The sequence below is a fragment of the Apus apus genome, chromosome 3 (genome assembly GCF_020740795.1).
Source record: "Apus apus isolate bApuApu2 chromosome 3, bApuApu2.pri.cur, whole genome shotgun sequence".
Taxonomy (NCBI): Eukaryota; Metazoa; Chordata; class Aves; order Apodiformes; family Apodidae; genus Apus; species Apus apus.
Window position 1 is genome coordinate 16,780,067 of NC_067284.1, and position 15,122 is coordinate 16,795,188.

At 41.9% G+C, this 15,122-nt stretch overlaps 1 protein-coding gene across 4 annotated transcripts in view; it reads left to right on the top strand.

Annotated features, from left to right (window-relative positions):
• Positions 1-15,122, top strand: part of FILIP1 (filamin A interacting protein 1) — a 113,894-nt gene that overhangs the window by 91,502 nt on the left and 7,270 nt on the right. For 2 of the 4 annotated variants that reach the window (XM_051614242.1, XM_051614243.1), the window contains 2 exons: positions 3,265-6,070; positions 13,558-13,775. In XM_051614242.1, the coding sequence (XP_051470202.1) occupies positions 3,265-6,070; positions 13,558-13,764 (3,013 nt within the window). In that variant the 3' untranslated portion in view covers positions 13,765-13,775. Of the gene's footprint in view, positions 1-3,264; positions 6,071-13,557; positions 13,782-15,122 lie in introns of those variants that run through there. The other 2 variants (XM_051614244.1, XM_051614241.1) reach the window with 2 other exon arrangements.

Sequence of the window (15,122 nt, forward strand, 5' to 3'; positions counted from 1 at the left end):
ATCTTAGCCACGTGTTTTACTGTTACAGCCCTCCTCTCCTCTTTTTAACCCTGACTACAGATGCTTTTGACCCTTGACAATCCACAGTGCAGTTGCTTTAGATAACACACTGAAGATACACATTCTCTGGTGTGCTTTTTGTGTTATGTTGGAGCCCAGGCAGGTCTGCATTACTTAGCAAGCATTAGCAGCAGCAGTCAGATGAGAAGCCTGACAATAAATGAGTTGTAAGGGTCAAGATGGGACATCACCTTGCAATCCTGATGAAATTCCACTGTAACCATGAGAGTTGTACAGACATAGAAAAGGAGGAGCAAGCTTAAACTCAGCTTTCTTTTAGTGTTTAGAAGTAACACTGAAAAGGTTTAAATTTTGTTGCTGACTTTGGCACAGATCTGGATGCTGCTTTTCCACTTACCCCTCACAGAACCAGATTTTAGAAGCCCTTTCCCTGGACATGGGAAACATAAGTATTGTCTATAACTTCTGTCAGAGTTCACTTGTCAAATCTTAGGCAGCCTAGTTTCACTGTGTAAAAGCTGAGGCAGGATAAAATGCTGCACAGTGCTTCCAACCTTGTTCAGGATGGACATGTTAGGAAATTGACCTCCACATATCAGCAGTTACAGTCCTTTATTTTTGCTTTTCCCAGAGGAATTAGGCTAGTTATTCCCCACTGCTGACTTTCCTGCAAGGCAGTGACAGTGATAATGTACTTTTTTCTCTTGTTGTTCAGTCTCATCCCTGGCACTTCTTTGCCTTAGTTTAACAGATGTTTTGGGTTTTTTTTCAGTGGCTTTCTCAGCAGTATTCCCCAGTAGACTCTCAGGAAATTGTGGGCCCATGTGGAGCCAGTGAATTGTTTTGCATTCTGCTTAGCATCCTGGCTGCCATGTACCACCTGTAGCAACTGCTGGGTGATAATCACACATGCCCTTTATGAACAGTCTAGGAATTTAAAATTGTAGGCAGTTTTCTGAGCATCTAGATAGGCTCTCAAGAGGCAAAGGTGTTAAAAAGAAGACAAAATGCTGTCTTCTGGTTTTTGAATTTATAGGGGTCACCTCAAAATTTTCCCATGGGACAAGGGAGGCTTGTTTTGAAAATCTCATATTCTCATATGTATGCTCATTACTTTGGGAGTTGGGTCATTTAGAGCACCATCGGGATTAGGGCACACTGTTCTGTTGTGACAAACAATATTTTGTGGAAGGATACATACTACTTTAAAAATGTAGCCTGAGGTGGACAAAGGGGAGTTGGTGGCAGAAGTTTTTGTATGAAGCAGTGTGCTAAAGCAGCCAGGGAATATATTGCATGCTAATAAAGTTCCTTCTTCAGTGTGAAAAGTGCATGCTTTGTGAGTGGCAGCAGTGTTTTTTTTAGCTTTTGACTTTCTAACTTGTCCCATAATGAGGCATCCACCAGCACACCTTTTCAGGCCTTTCCAAAGAACTGCCAAAACTAAAGAGATTTTTTTGAGAATAATCTGCGACACAGCAAGGTTGGCTGTAAAGTTTGTTTGTTTTTCTCTCTCCTGCTGGTTCCTACTATTCTCTTACTCCCACATCCTCTCCGAATCTTGTTTTCAAATGCATTCTTCAACCTTCTCCTTCCCTACCTACTGCATCCTGTGTTCTGCTTTGTGACTTCCTTCTCTTTTCTTATGGCTTTTCTTTGCAGTTCCTGTTTGCTCTGGTCCCCAAGGAGCAAGCAGTGAAACATTAACAGTTACTGGAGGGCCAAGTTAATAGGGCTGTTTGGAGTTTAGAGTTCAGGTGAGGGCTCTGGGAGACATCCTTTGTGTACAACATTGTGCTCTCCAGCTCTATGCACCACTTAATTGCTGGGGTAGCAGATGGAAATGTGTATCTGTCCTTCACCCACTAGCATCCACAGTCTAACATTAAGGATAAAAATGCCGATAAAAGTCAATCTTTACTAAGATAAGGATGTTCCAGTTACTGCAAGTTAGTTAACAGGTGGTAAACTGCTTTGCTATTATCACTTCACTGCTGTGTCAGTTGCAGAGAAGTTTAAAAGCTTCAGACATAGCAGAGCAAGTGGATTTGAATCATCAGATGTGTCTTGTCAGGGGTTATGGGACTTGCAGGTGATCTGAAAGTGGTTTGGAAAACATGCCATTTCACAGTAAATTCAGCATATATAGCTGTGCCTTCTTTTCTGAGTTGTATTGTTGGTTTTACAATAAGGCTGTTACATTAGTAGGAGATAGATCCCTGTGTTATCTGTACCTCTTTTTCAGTTGAGGATCACCAGCCTCATAAATCTTTGCTTACAGTATGTGCAGGCACTTCCTGCACTGATGTCAACACAGACTGAGTATAAATCATAGATATAAAATACTTACATTGTTTACAGTTTCTGCATTCAAATGTTGCATGGGTAAGGCTGGAAAATGTAGGTCTTTAGTATCTTTCTGAGAATACACCTAATTTGCCCATAGTGAGCTTTTATGTTGCCTGAAAATACAGCTTTACAGACTATATAGAGAAGAGTATTTTCTAGCTGAGGTTAGCTGTAACCAAAAGTTTAGTTAGTCTGACCCTTGCAGTTCGCAAAATCTACCTTTGTTAATGGAAATGTGTCTGGAAGAACAAACCTTTTAACGTAATAGTCACTGTGCTGACAAATTTATCTTGCTGGTAATTTCTTGTGCCTGTGATGCCCAGATGCTCATCACTTGCGTGCTAATGTAGTCTCCTGTCCTGCTGGCTTATTTATAACCAAGATTGATTTTTTTATGCTGCATATAGCAATTAGTTTTGTTTTTTTAATCTTATTTCACATATTTTTGTGTATTCAAGACATAAGGAGGAATCTAACTTGTAAAATGTCTTTGGTATGAATGGATTGGTGAGTAGATATACCTGTTCTTTTGGGATATTACTTATTTTTACTAACACCATCCTAACAGAAAAATAAATGTAAAGGAATTAAAACCTGATGTATTTGTTTTCTATACATGTATACAACTTCACTGCTTTTCAGATTTCTAGCTGATTTTATACAGTTTCCAGTTAACTTCTGTAATTTCAAATATTTTGTTTGGGAATGTAACTGTAGTAGGTAGTTACTTCTTGAAATACTACCTAGGTTATTAATTAAAAAAAAAAGGTAGAATGAAGGTGATTTAAAAATGGAGAAATACGTTTACACATATATACACAAATACATTTATACATATATATATATGTGTGTGTATATATATTATTTTAATGCATCTCTTCTGCCTTGTTTCAGGTTGAAGAAACTTCTTGAGCAGGAGAAGATCTATCAAGCCCGGAAGGAGAAGGAACATACAAAGAGACTCAATAAACTAAGAGAAGAGCTAGTCAAGCTTAAATCATTTGCACTCATGCTGGTGGATGAAAGACAAATGCATATTGAACAACTTGATCAACAAAGCCAGAAAATACAGGACTTAAATCAAAAACTAAAGGAGGAAGAAGACAAGCTCAAAGTTATTAATGCAAAAACAAAAGAAGATGGAAAAAAACTAATGAAGTTAGAGGCAGAACTTGAACACAAAACATCATTATTTTCTCAAGAACATGAGGAGATGACTGCTAAACTGGCTAATCAAGAGTCACATAATAGACAGCTGAGGCTTAAGCTAGTGGGGCTGACTCGCAGAATAGAGGAGCTAGAAGAAACTAACAAAAATCTTCAAAAAGCTGAGGAGGAACTTCAAGAGCTACGAGATAAAATAGCAAAAGGGGAATGTGGGAACTCTAGCTTAATGGCTGAAGTAGAAAACCTCCGCAAGCGTGTCCTTGAAATGGAGGGGAAAGATGAAGAGATCACAAAAACCGAATCCCAGTGTAAAGAGCTGAAAAATAAACTGCAAGAGGAAGAGCACCATAGCAAAGAGTTGAAACTTGAAGTGGAAAAATTGCAGAAAAGAATGTCAGAACTAGAGAAGCTGGAAGAGGCTTTCAGTAAAAGTAAGTCTGAATGTACCCAGCTGCATTTAAACTTGGAGAAAGAAAAGAATTTTACTAAGGATTTGATAAATGAGTTGGAAGTGGTGAAGACTCGAGTGAAAGACCTTGAGGTATCTGAAAGCAAATTGGAAAAGGCTGAAATAAGCCTAAAAGATGACCTTACAAAGCTGAAGTCATTTACTGTAATGTTGGTTGATGAACGAAAAAATATGATGGAAAAAATAAAACAGGAGGAAAAAAAGGTTGAGGGTCTAAACAAGAATTTTAAAGTTGAACAAGGGAAAGTTATGGATGTAACAGAGAAACTGATAGAAGAAAGTAAGAAATTTTTGAAACTGAAATCTGAAATGGAGGAAAAAGTGTCTAGTTTGACAAAGGAAAGGGATGAGTTAATTGGCAAACTGAGAAGCGAAGAAGAAAAATCCTCTCAACTAAGCTGTAGAGTTGACCTGTTAAAGAAACGAATTGATGGTATAGAGGAAGTAGAAAGAGAAATTACAAGAGGTCGAGCCAGGAAAGGACCAGAGCATGGGTGTCATGAGGACAACAAGATAAAAGAACTTACTGTTGAAATTGAAAGACTGAAAAAACGTCTCAAGCAATTGGAAGTTGTTGAAGGAGATTTGATGAAGACAGAAGACGAATATGATCAGCTAGAGCAGAAATTTAGGACTGAGCAGGATAAAGCTAACTTTCTTTCTCAACAGCTGGAGGAGATGAAGCTCCAGATTGCCAAAACCAAAGCAATAGAAAAAGGCGAAGCAGTGAGCCAGGAGGCAGAACTGAGGCACAGGTTTCGGCTGGAAGAGGCCAAAAGCAGAGATTTGAAAGCAGAAGTTCAAGCTCTTAAAGAAAAAATCCATGAGCTGATGAACAAAGAAGACCAGCTTTCTCAGCTCCAAGTTGATTATTCGGTTCTGCAGCAAAGGTTTATGGAAGAAGAAAATAAAAACAAGAGCATGGGGCAGGAAGTTCTGAACCTAACAAGAGAGCTGGAGCTTTCTAAGCGTTACAGCCGTGCTCTGAGGCCCAGCATAAATGGACGAAGAATGGTTGACGTTCCTGTGACATCCACCGGCGTGCAAACAGATGTTGTAAGCAGTGAAGCAGCAGAAGAAGAAACTCCAGCAGTATTTATAAGAAAATCCTTCCAGGAGGAGAATCACATCATGAGCAATCTGCGACAGGTAGGTCTGAAAAAACCCATGGAACGTTCTTCAGTGCTCGAGAGATACCCTCCAGCAGCAAATGAACTTGCAATGAGGAAATCTTGGATACCATGGATGAGAAAGAGGGAAACTGGAGCTCAGGCAGCTCCTGATAAAGGTGCCCGAACCCACAGTAGTCCAGGGCATCCTGGGGAGGTTGTCCTTTCACCAAAGCAGGGTCAACCTCTTCATATTCGGGTGACACCAGACCATGAGAACAGCACAGCTACTTTGGAGATAACGAGTCCAACCTCAGAGGAGTTTTTTTCAAGTACCACCGTCATTCCTACATTGGGAAATCAGAAGCCACGAATAACCATCATTCCTTCTCCAAACGTTATGTCCCAAAAAGGGAAGGGCAGTGAAAGTCCCATGGGCCCAGATCGTTCTATGTCTCCAGTCACTATAACAACATTTTCCAGGGAGAAGTCCCCAGAGGGAGGGAGAACACCCTTCGCTGACAGACCTGCTTCACCCATTCAAATTATGACAGTATCAACATCCGCAGCACCGGCAGAAATCTCTGTCTCTCCTCAGTCACAAGATATGACCATGGGAAGGGCTGTCTTCAAGGTAACGCCGGAAAAACAAACCGTCCCGACTCCAATCCGCAAGTACAACGCCAATGCCAACATCATTACGACAGAAGACAACAAAATCCACATCCACTTAGGTTCTCAGTTCAAACGCTCTCCCAGTGCAGCACCTGATGTTGCGAGTCCTGTGATAACAGTCAGACCAGTGAACGTAGCAGCAGAGAAGGAAGTTGTGACTGGGACCGTCCTTCGATCGCCCAGGAACAACCTGTCCTCACGACCTGCCGCAAGCAAGGTGACAAGTACTATCACTATAACGCCTGTTACAACGTCTTCCACACGAGGAACACAGTCAGTGGTAAGCAGCATAGTCTTGTGATGCAGTCTTCATGGTGGGGATAAGGGAAACCACAGTTTGGGCTTGACACACTGGAAAGAATGGGTGGGGTAAGGAGAAACTCTTTGACTTCCCCACATCTCTCTCAGATACGAGTTTAACTATGAAATTAGAATTTGCCTGATTTGGATGTTTTTGTATCAGTGCTGGACACTGATACACTCCTGGCATTATCTCCTAAAGAGGTCCCTGCAAAGTTCTTCAAAGTTATTTTCATAATAGCAATCCTGTAAATTTGCAAGTGAAAGATAGAAAGGGACAAAGAATGATGATGTCAGAGCAGGAAACTATTTTATTTTTTTTTTGGTGACTGCAGTTTCTGACTTCTGAGAATACTCATAATGATTTTTGGCCCAGCTCATGGGTCTTTACAGTCTGATCTTACAGGCTGGTTATTTATTTGGTTACAGTTAAAATTCAAATAATATCTGCTATAGTACTGAACACCAAAGGAATATATACAGGCAGACATTATTAAAATACCATTGCTTACAGATCCAAGCCTCTTTCAGCCAGTGAACAGTAAAGCTCTTTCTGTTCCACTGAAATTTCCAGCTTTTGTAAGTGCTGAATTATAATTGTGCTTCCTCCACTGTATTTTTTTTGCTGCTTTCTCTCTGTGCCTCTGTGGTGGTTCCCCAACTTCTTTTTTGTACTTAAATGAATCTCTGACCTCTGTCTTTAAACATATTGAACAACATTCATTGACAGTCCTTCCCCTAGGTTTATTCTTGGTCATGGTTTTGCATTGCTTTAGTTTGAAATAATCCTGGGAAAGAAGAATTTAACCAAAATACAAAACCAGCAGTATTGTATTAGTCCAAAAGCTTACTTAGCTAGACAGTCTGCAGCAGATGCTTAAGGGAAGATTATTTTAAGTGGGTAAACAGGCAGTAATGTTCCCCTCAACGTCTGTTCCCAGTTTTTTGGCAGTAGGTGGGTATTTCTTTCTGAACCAGGGCCTGTAGCCACATCTCTGTGTTTAACAGACCGTGGCGGAGTTTTCTTCTATTTATTCTTCTAATTGCTTTTTGAACTCATTTATGCTCTTGTTTCCAACAACATCAGGGGGGCAGTGAATTCTGTTGTGGGCTCTGGGAAAAATGTTCTTTTGTTTGATACCTTTTATGCATTACCTTCATTGGTTACAGCCTCTTTCTTGCATCTTGACAAATACTGAATAGTCATCCCCTGTTCATTTGTCCGTGCCGCTTAGGAGTCTGCAGATCCATACCACATGCCTCTTCAGGCATCTCTTTCTAAGCTGAAATGTCAAAGTGTATTTAAGATACACTTCCACTCTTTTGGAGAGAGGCTGCCATTCCCATTTAAGCCTCCAAGAAAACTTGCATTCGTCATATGGATCTATTTGGGATCACATGTGCCTGCTCTCTCTCTCCCCTCATACATAATGTATTGTAGATACTTTACTGTACCATGTTTTCCTACATATTAGAGGCAACTGTTCAGTTTTTTTAAAGTCTTGAATTAATTCATTTACAAATTCCTTTGTCTCTCAGAAGCTTAGAAAACTTTTTTTTTTTTTAAGAATTCCTCATTCTTTTTTTACTAGATGTCTGTCTCTACTGTGATGATGCACTGAACCGTGGCAGACAAAACTTTTTTGTTTTGTTTTCATCTGGCTAAAAAGTGGCTTTTTTTTTCACTTCATCCTGCCTGATTTGGAATGTAAGGAAAATAGTTCAGCCAGAAGATTTACGTTATCTCATGCTTTCCTTTGGTTTTTAGCATCTGTAGTCAGATGAACAGGGAACTTCTAAGAAGCCCAAATGTGCCTTTTCCTTCCTAACCCCCTGAAAAAAAAAAAAAGGCAAAAAAAGTAAAAAAAAAAGTTGTATGTTCACCATCTGTTTTGCAAATGACTATTTTACAAACACATTTCAATGTCCCCAGTTAGAAAAAACAAATTGTGACCCTTGTAACCCTAGAAGAAACCAACATTGATATAATTTTGAGGGTTTAAGTTCCTAAAATCAAAAAAGGAAAACTGATAGGCAGCTGCTTTCTTAGCTCACTGGTTTTAATCTTTTTTTCTTAACTCTCTGCATACAAGATGCTTTGTACAAGGTACTAATGCAGTGCTAAGCTGCAAAGAGGAAAATAATTCTGAAAATCCTAGCTCTCAAAGGTTGCTATATCAAATTTGCAGTTTCATATTTGAAAACATTTCACTCTTTTTCTCATTTGAATTTATAGCATTATCTTCAGTACTGCAGGTGAAGTTAATTTTAAGGTGCACACATGGTACTTTTAAAGGTCCAGCCTGAGCTGTGGTGTCTCCCTGCATATGTGAAACCAAAATCAGAGACTGTGGTTTCATGATGGACCGTCACGATTTTTGAATCCCATTTATTAAGGGGTGTCATGTTTGTATTGAGTTACACTGACATACACTCTAGAGCAGCTAGAGATTTATATATGCCTGATCCAAGTCCTTTTTTGAGTCTCTAAAAGTTTTGATTTAGATAAAAGGAGACCCTGATAAAAAAAAAAAAAAAGACACAGGCACTTGAATGGAAACATGGAAAATTTTTAAGCACTTACCCAAAAAAGGCACAAGCCAGTGACTGTGTCGCCACTGGCACCTGAACTCACTGGACCCAAATGTTTTGGAGGCACTTCATGTTCTTGTCTGATGCACAAGCCCAGGGCTGGCCAGCTGAACAGCTGGTCTCATCACACAAGCACTGCCACCCAGGGTGGTCTGGTCCCATAGAAGTCTCCACTGCAGGAGCTGATGTGATGGAGACCAGTTGAATTGAATTCATCATTTAGCAGAACCATTGTCTCTTTGAATTTAAAAAAACAAAACCCAAAACCAACAACAACAACAACAAAAACACCAAAAAAACAAACCTTAAGCTGTTAACTGCCTTTTATATGATAGCCTCTGCATTTGGGTAAGTGCTATAAAAGTGGAATAAATGATTCCTTGATTAGAGTCAAACCTTGTCACAGGAAAATACTTGGACTACTGTAGTCGACCTAGCAGATAATTTTTTTATTACAGATGGACCACAGCACAACCAAAAATTCAAGACTATGGGACCAGAGGATATGCAGAGGGAAATGAGCCTGAAACTGTAACCACATTAGTCCCAGTCCCTGTTCTGAGCACAGTTTACATTTAAAACCCCACAGAATAACAACAAATGTTATTTGGGAAAAAAAACAAACCAATACTGTAGTGCCTATATCCTGTTGGTTTTGTCTGTTGTTTTTAAATTTTAAATTTTAAAAAAATTGATTTAGGCCTTACATTGAGCTCTGAGTTTGCTGGTGAACTTGGATTTTCTTTGGCTGCTGGGGTGGTTGTCAGTCTATAATCACTTCATCCCTGTGCTCCCCACCTCCAACGAGACTGGCATCCAGCACTGGCTGTTTGCAGTGCCAGGGATCACACTGAATCCACTGACATGCAATCCACAGGGAGCAGAGGGAGTCCCGGCTGCAGCAGAGCCAGAGTAGTGGCCCAGCACCAACCCTGCCAAGTGTCCCGTGGCCGAGGCAGCAAGGCACAGCTGAAAGGCTGGTGGGTGCCAGAGCTGAGCACATGTTAAAGTAGCTATAAGGCTACTTTGATTTGGGCAGCATTTGGTTTGAGATGGACATCTAAATTTAGGTCTTTGTAGGTGTCCTGCATATGCTGTAGGCTTCTGTTAGTTACTGGAGAAGCAGGGGTGAGCTCACTTGCCCATGTGGAGGTGCATGGTGCTAGCTGCTCGCTCTGTGGCAGTTGAGACACCTGCTTGAGGGTGGTAGGTATAGCACAGACCTGTGCCTTCCTGCAGTGGAAGCTGATGGGATACCTCAGATGGCAAAAGATGCCTCTGTGCAGGCAACTGAGTCAATCCCTAGTCATCAGTCCCCTCCTCAGCACTGAGGCTCTGTGGAGACTGGCATGTGATTCAGCTGAGATGCTGCTGGCTTCAGCATGAGCTAAATTGCCCACTGGGACCCACTGACTGTATTGACTTGATCCTAAGTCCCACCCTTTCAGGATTCAATTGTCTCAACATACTTGTGTAATGTCATTTTAAGCAGCTGTCAATTAGCTTGCCTAACTTCCAGCTGTGTTATTGGAGGCTGCAGGTCTCCTTGGGTCCTCTGTCTTATCTACCAGTCCTGTGCAGATAGCTTGAGTAGCCCAGGGCATCTCAAATTGCAGCAGATACCTGTGCAAACCACTTAACTGAACCAGTACAAGAAGGACAGGGAACTGCTTGAAAGAGTCCAGTGCAGAGCCACAAAGATGAGTAAGAGAGTGGAACATCTCCCTTATGAGGAAAGGCTGAAGGAGCTGGGTCTCTTTAGCTTGGAGAAGAGACTGAGGGGCGGCCTCATCAATGTTTACAAATACATTAAGGGGGAGTGTCAGGAGTACAGAGCCAGGCTTTTTTCAGTGATGTCTAGTGATAGGACAAGGGCCAGTGGGTACAAACTGGAACATAGGAGGTTCCACGTAAACATCAGAAAAAACTTCTTTACTGTGAGAGTGACAGAGCACTGGAACAGGCTGCCCAGAGAGGTTGTGGAGTCTCCTTCACTGGAGACATTCAAAACCCGCCTGGACGCATTCCTGTGTGATGTGCTCTAGGTGATCCTGCTCTGGCAGGGGGATTGGACTAGATGATCTTTCAAGGTCCCGTCCAACCCCTAACATTCTGTGATTTCTGGTCCAGGGCACACTTGTCCCTGATCTGATCAGGAACAAGTGCTGAAAAAGCACCTTTTTAATTTAAATATTCCAAAAGTGAATGTGTGCATGTAAGAACTCATTTTGTGTGTCAACAAAATGCATTAAGCAGAATCTGTTATAAACCCCTGAAACATGCTAAATGTTCTGTACATTCAAATTGCTTTTCTTTCTTTAATGGGGCTGTCCAACCTTGCTGCAACCTCAGTGCCTGCAGGGAGAGCTGATTATCAACAACCTAACCAGCTTAGCGGCTGCATGTATTTATGTTGTGCTCACTAATGTAGTTACTAGCCTGGCTCTGGCCTCCTGTGCTGTTCAGCACCACGTACCACCTGCTCAGAGCCAGCCAGCATCATTCTGTGTCCCACAGGGCCACCAGGGCCGTGTCTCTGGTGCTCCATGCCAGTTGGTTTCTGGTTGAAGCCTCATTCTCTGCCAACCAGGAGACGGAGCCTATGGACAAGCAGGGCTGGAGGGAATTTGCTTAGAGCTTGACACTGGGAAGAAATGGCCAAGAGACAGACAGTCATGTGGGTTCTCTGCCACAGACACTACAAATGTGTACCCAAGAGTGTCCCCCACTTGCTTGCCCTGTCAGTCCCACCAAGGGGGACTGCTTGCTGAAGAGCCAACTTTGTGCCGTTTCATTTAGCAAACACAAAATGCTTTTGCAGCTGGATGTGAAGCAGGCATTAGCTTCCATATGATCTAAGGAAGGCAACTAAGAAATTTAAAGCAAGTTAGAGTTCTTTTCAAAGTACTTTTGAGTGATTTAGGCTTGAAATGAGTAACTTGAAAGTGCCTAAATCCTTAGTTAATAATTTACATGTGAATAAAGCTGAAGAAATGCCTGAGATTCCAGCTACTTCATTTGATTGCCTCATGTTTACACACTGTGGAGCTCTTTTAGGGAGTACAAGATGTTTGTCATTTGGGTTCCCTGGGATGTTGACATATTTTCCAAGGCTGATGGAATGCATTTGCATGTTTTGCCCTACAGAATTGTATGGGCCTAACTTGTTTTGACATCTACATGTGAGTTCCATATTAGCCTTTAGACTGCTATTGTAAATGTTGCTTTTAGTTATTGAACATGGCTTCCTTCCTGCCAGGCAGACAGCATTCAAGTTTTCCAATTGTGATTTTTTTGTGTGTGTACATACGGGGTTTTGAAATGTTCTTAGAAGATTAAGGAATGCTTTTCCTTTGAATATTCAGGATGCAGACAGAAGGCTGTGATGCTACTGGCTGGAAATCCTTTGAGAGAGAAAAATGCTCCATTGTGGAGCCTTATTAGGAGCATTTTGAAGTAAATGTGGAAATACATGTTGCAGTCGACATTATGCACTAATCCAGTCTATTTCAGCAGTTTAGTTTTATTTTGTTTATATGTTGTAAGTTGCAGAATTTAGTTATTAGTGGATGGGTCTAGCTAGGATTCCAGGATCTTACGAAAAGTTTTCACTTTTGTGAGGTCAAAGGCTTTGTCCATAATCTGAACAGAAATAGGAGCTGACACACTGAAGTTGTCACTGTTAACATTTGTGTCTGTATTGCACACTGCAGAAGTTCTATAGAACACAGTTTCCTTTGAGAATTGTCATGGTTCTAAGTATTTTCTTTATGTCATGGTCCATAAAGGGTACCTTCCAGTTTTGGCCTTGCAGAATATATGCAACATTATCTTACCAATGGAGACAGAAAATACCAGTTGGCCATTTTGAATCTTTTTGTCCTGTCCAGGTGCTCCTTGTGCATTTACACAGTGAGATTCAGTTCCCTAAACTTATGTGCTGATTGCCATTTTCAAAGCTATAGGAGAGCTAGTCTGGCCTCCAGCTGGTGCTCCAGAAGGGCACAGATCCTTAGTAGGAGCCATGCTGGGTCTGCCAGGTCTGTTCTTATGTCCTCAGCCACTTAGGCTGTTTTTATGTTTTATTCTGAAGTCCTTAAAGTGGAGGAGAAGTGTGCTTGGCAGGCTGGTGTCAAGGGCAGCAGACTGGCGGAGACAGTAGAATGACCATGTCCCTGCTGCCTTGAAGCATCCCAGGAAATCTGGGCTGCCTGCTTCACCCTCACCAGAGTTCATCAAGTTATGTCTAAGGCTTGGAGGGGGAGAGCCCCCTCCCACAGCCACAGGAAGAAGAAACCCAATTCTTCACTCTGTCTCTCTCTCCCAGCCCCCTGCACTTCCCAGTGCAGAAATCAGTGGCCCCAGCCATGGCCTCAGCATACTTTAGGAAGCAAATTTCAATTTTATCTATATTGCTGAGAAGTCTTGCCCCAGCTCTGAAAATATGGCAGTTACTCGGGGTTCAGCATTAGCCTCACAAAGCTTTCCTATCTTGAGGGCCTGTGCTTGCTAGTCTCTGTGCAAGATGCTAATATGGTACCTGTCTGACAGCTAAGCCAGAGTTTCAGGACCCTCTAAGACCATCCTGCCCTGTGTTGTGCTATGGAATCAGGGTTTTGCAGGGATTCCCATCTCTGTGGCAGCTTGATCCAAAACACCAGACCCCAGCTCTGGGGAACTCTGATCCTGACTGTGCCTTTGGCCCTATGTGCAGTGGCCAGGTTCCAGATGTCAGTTTTAATTGCTGATAGGTGTGATTTGGGACATTGCTGCTTGAAAGGTGAATAAAGAACCAGTGAGAAGTACAAGATGAGCATATATGAGAATAAGAAGTTCTCCATTCATGTAATTTCTCTCTGTCTCTCTCTTTTGCAGACAGGACAGGATGGGTCATCCCCGAGACCTGCACCCACCCGCATTCCTGTGTCAAAAGGTATGAAAGCAGGAAAGCCAGTAGTGGCAGCCCCAGGAGCAGGAAATGTGACAAAATTTGAGCCTCGTGCCGAGACTCAGTCTATGAAAATAGAACTGAAGAAATCTTCAGCCAGCAGCTCTGCCTCCCTGGGCGGGGGTCAGGGCTGATGGCAGTGGCTCAGGGGGTATGTTCTGCAGGTTTTACTGCTGCCATGGAAGTCAGCCCCCCTGCCTGTGTAGTTGCTCACATTTGCCTGTACTAATGGAGTCCTGTAGCTGTCACTTACAACAAACTAATCAGTGTGTGCACTGACTGCTAAAGTAACAACATCCTTTTGTTTTCTTACTGAAGTTTAAAAAAAAAAAAAAAGCCAACAAAAAGGCAGTTGTATGCCAGGAAGATTTTCAGCCTAGAAAGTGAGAATGGGGCAGCTGCACTAGGTTGTTAATCTAGTTTGGGAACTCTTAATGATAGACTTGGTCACTTCTTTGTAGATCGAAGGAAGGCTGGTCACTTTTGCTAGATCATCTTCCACCCTAACTGATCACTTTCTACTTTGCTACTGCATGGGGCACTTTCCTTTCCCCTGTGACCACATTACTGAGATGCCACATTGCCCAGGGAAGCGATGTTGGGAGACAGGACACTTGTTGTCTGGTTTTAATGAAACCTGGTACCCCAAGTGTGAGAGGGAGAAGAAGAGGGAAAGGATGGGCACTGTGTGACCAACTGTTTCTCTAGAAGTCTCCCATCCAAATCAGTACTTCTCAGTGGTGAGCTGCTTTCTCAAGGCAGTGAAAAAATCCGAGGGGTTAGGGAGGTTGCACAGTGTTTGGCAGCAGCAGTGCTAAGCAGCAGCTTATTTCTTCCAGAGGAGTTAAGGGACACTGCCAGCTCAGAGGTCAGATGAAGGCAAGGGAGCCAAAAGGTGTTTAGTCTTTAGTAAAATACTGACAAACATTGATCTGGCTAAAATCAATACAGTCCATTTGTGCCGGCTCCAAAGACCACTAAAGGCTATGAAGGGAGTCACTCCATTGACTTCACTGGCTTTTCAGTTTTCCTGGTTGGATGAATTTCTGCTGCATTTAACCATTGTTGCCAAGCATCCTTGTGTCTTAGAGAGGAAGTCAGCACAGACAGCTGGTGGCAGAAATTGCTATTGAAAGGCACAGCTCAGGTACAAAGAATGAAAGAGATAGGGTTTGGTGTGGAAGTTACTCTCAGTTCTCAGTTGTTGGAAATATTTTGTCTGAAATGCAGAACAGCACACAATACCATGGTGATTAATTGTTTTTCCTCCCCTCTTTGTGATCTCCTCATTTACATGTTTGCATTTTAAAGCATGTTTTAAGGAATTGTTCCAGCATGGAAATGGTGTGGATGCTGATGACTGTTATGATTGTTTATTTGATAGCAGTAAAATCATTAAAGGGCATTTCCATTAATTGGTCAATTTTCACAGAAGAAAATCACAACCAAAAGAAATAGAGCTGAGCAGACTGATAAATGAGGGTTTTAAAGC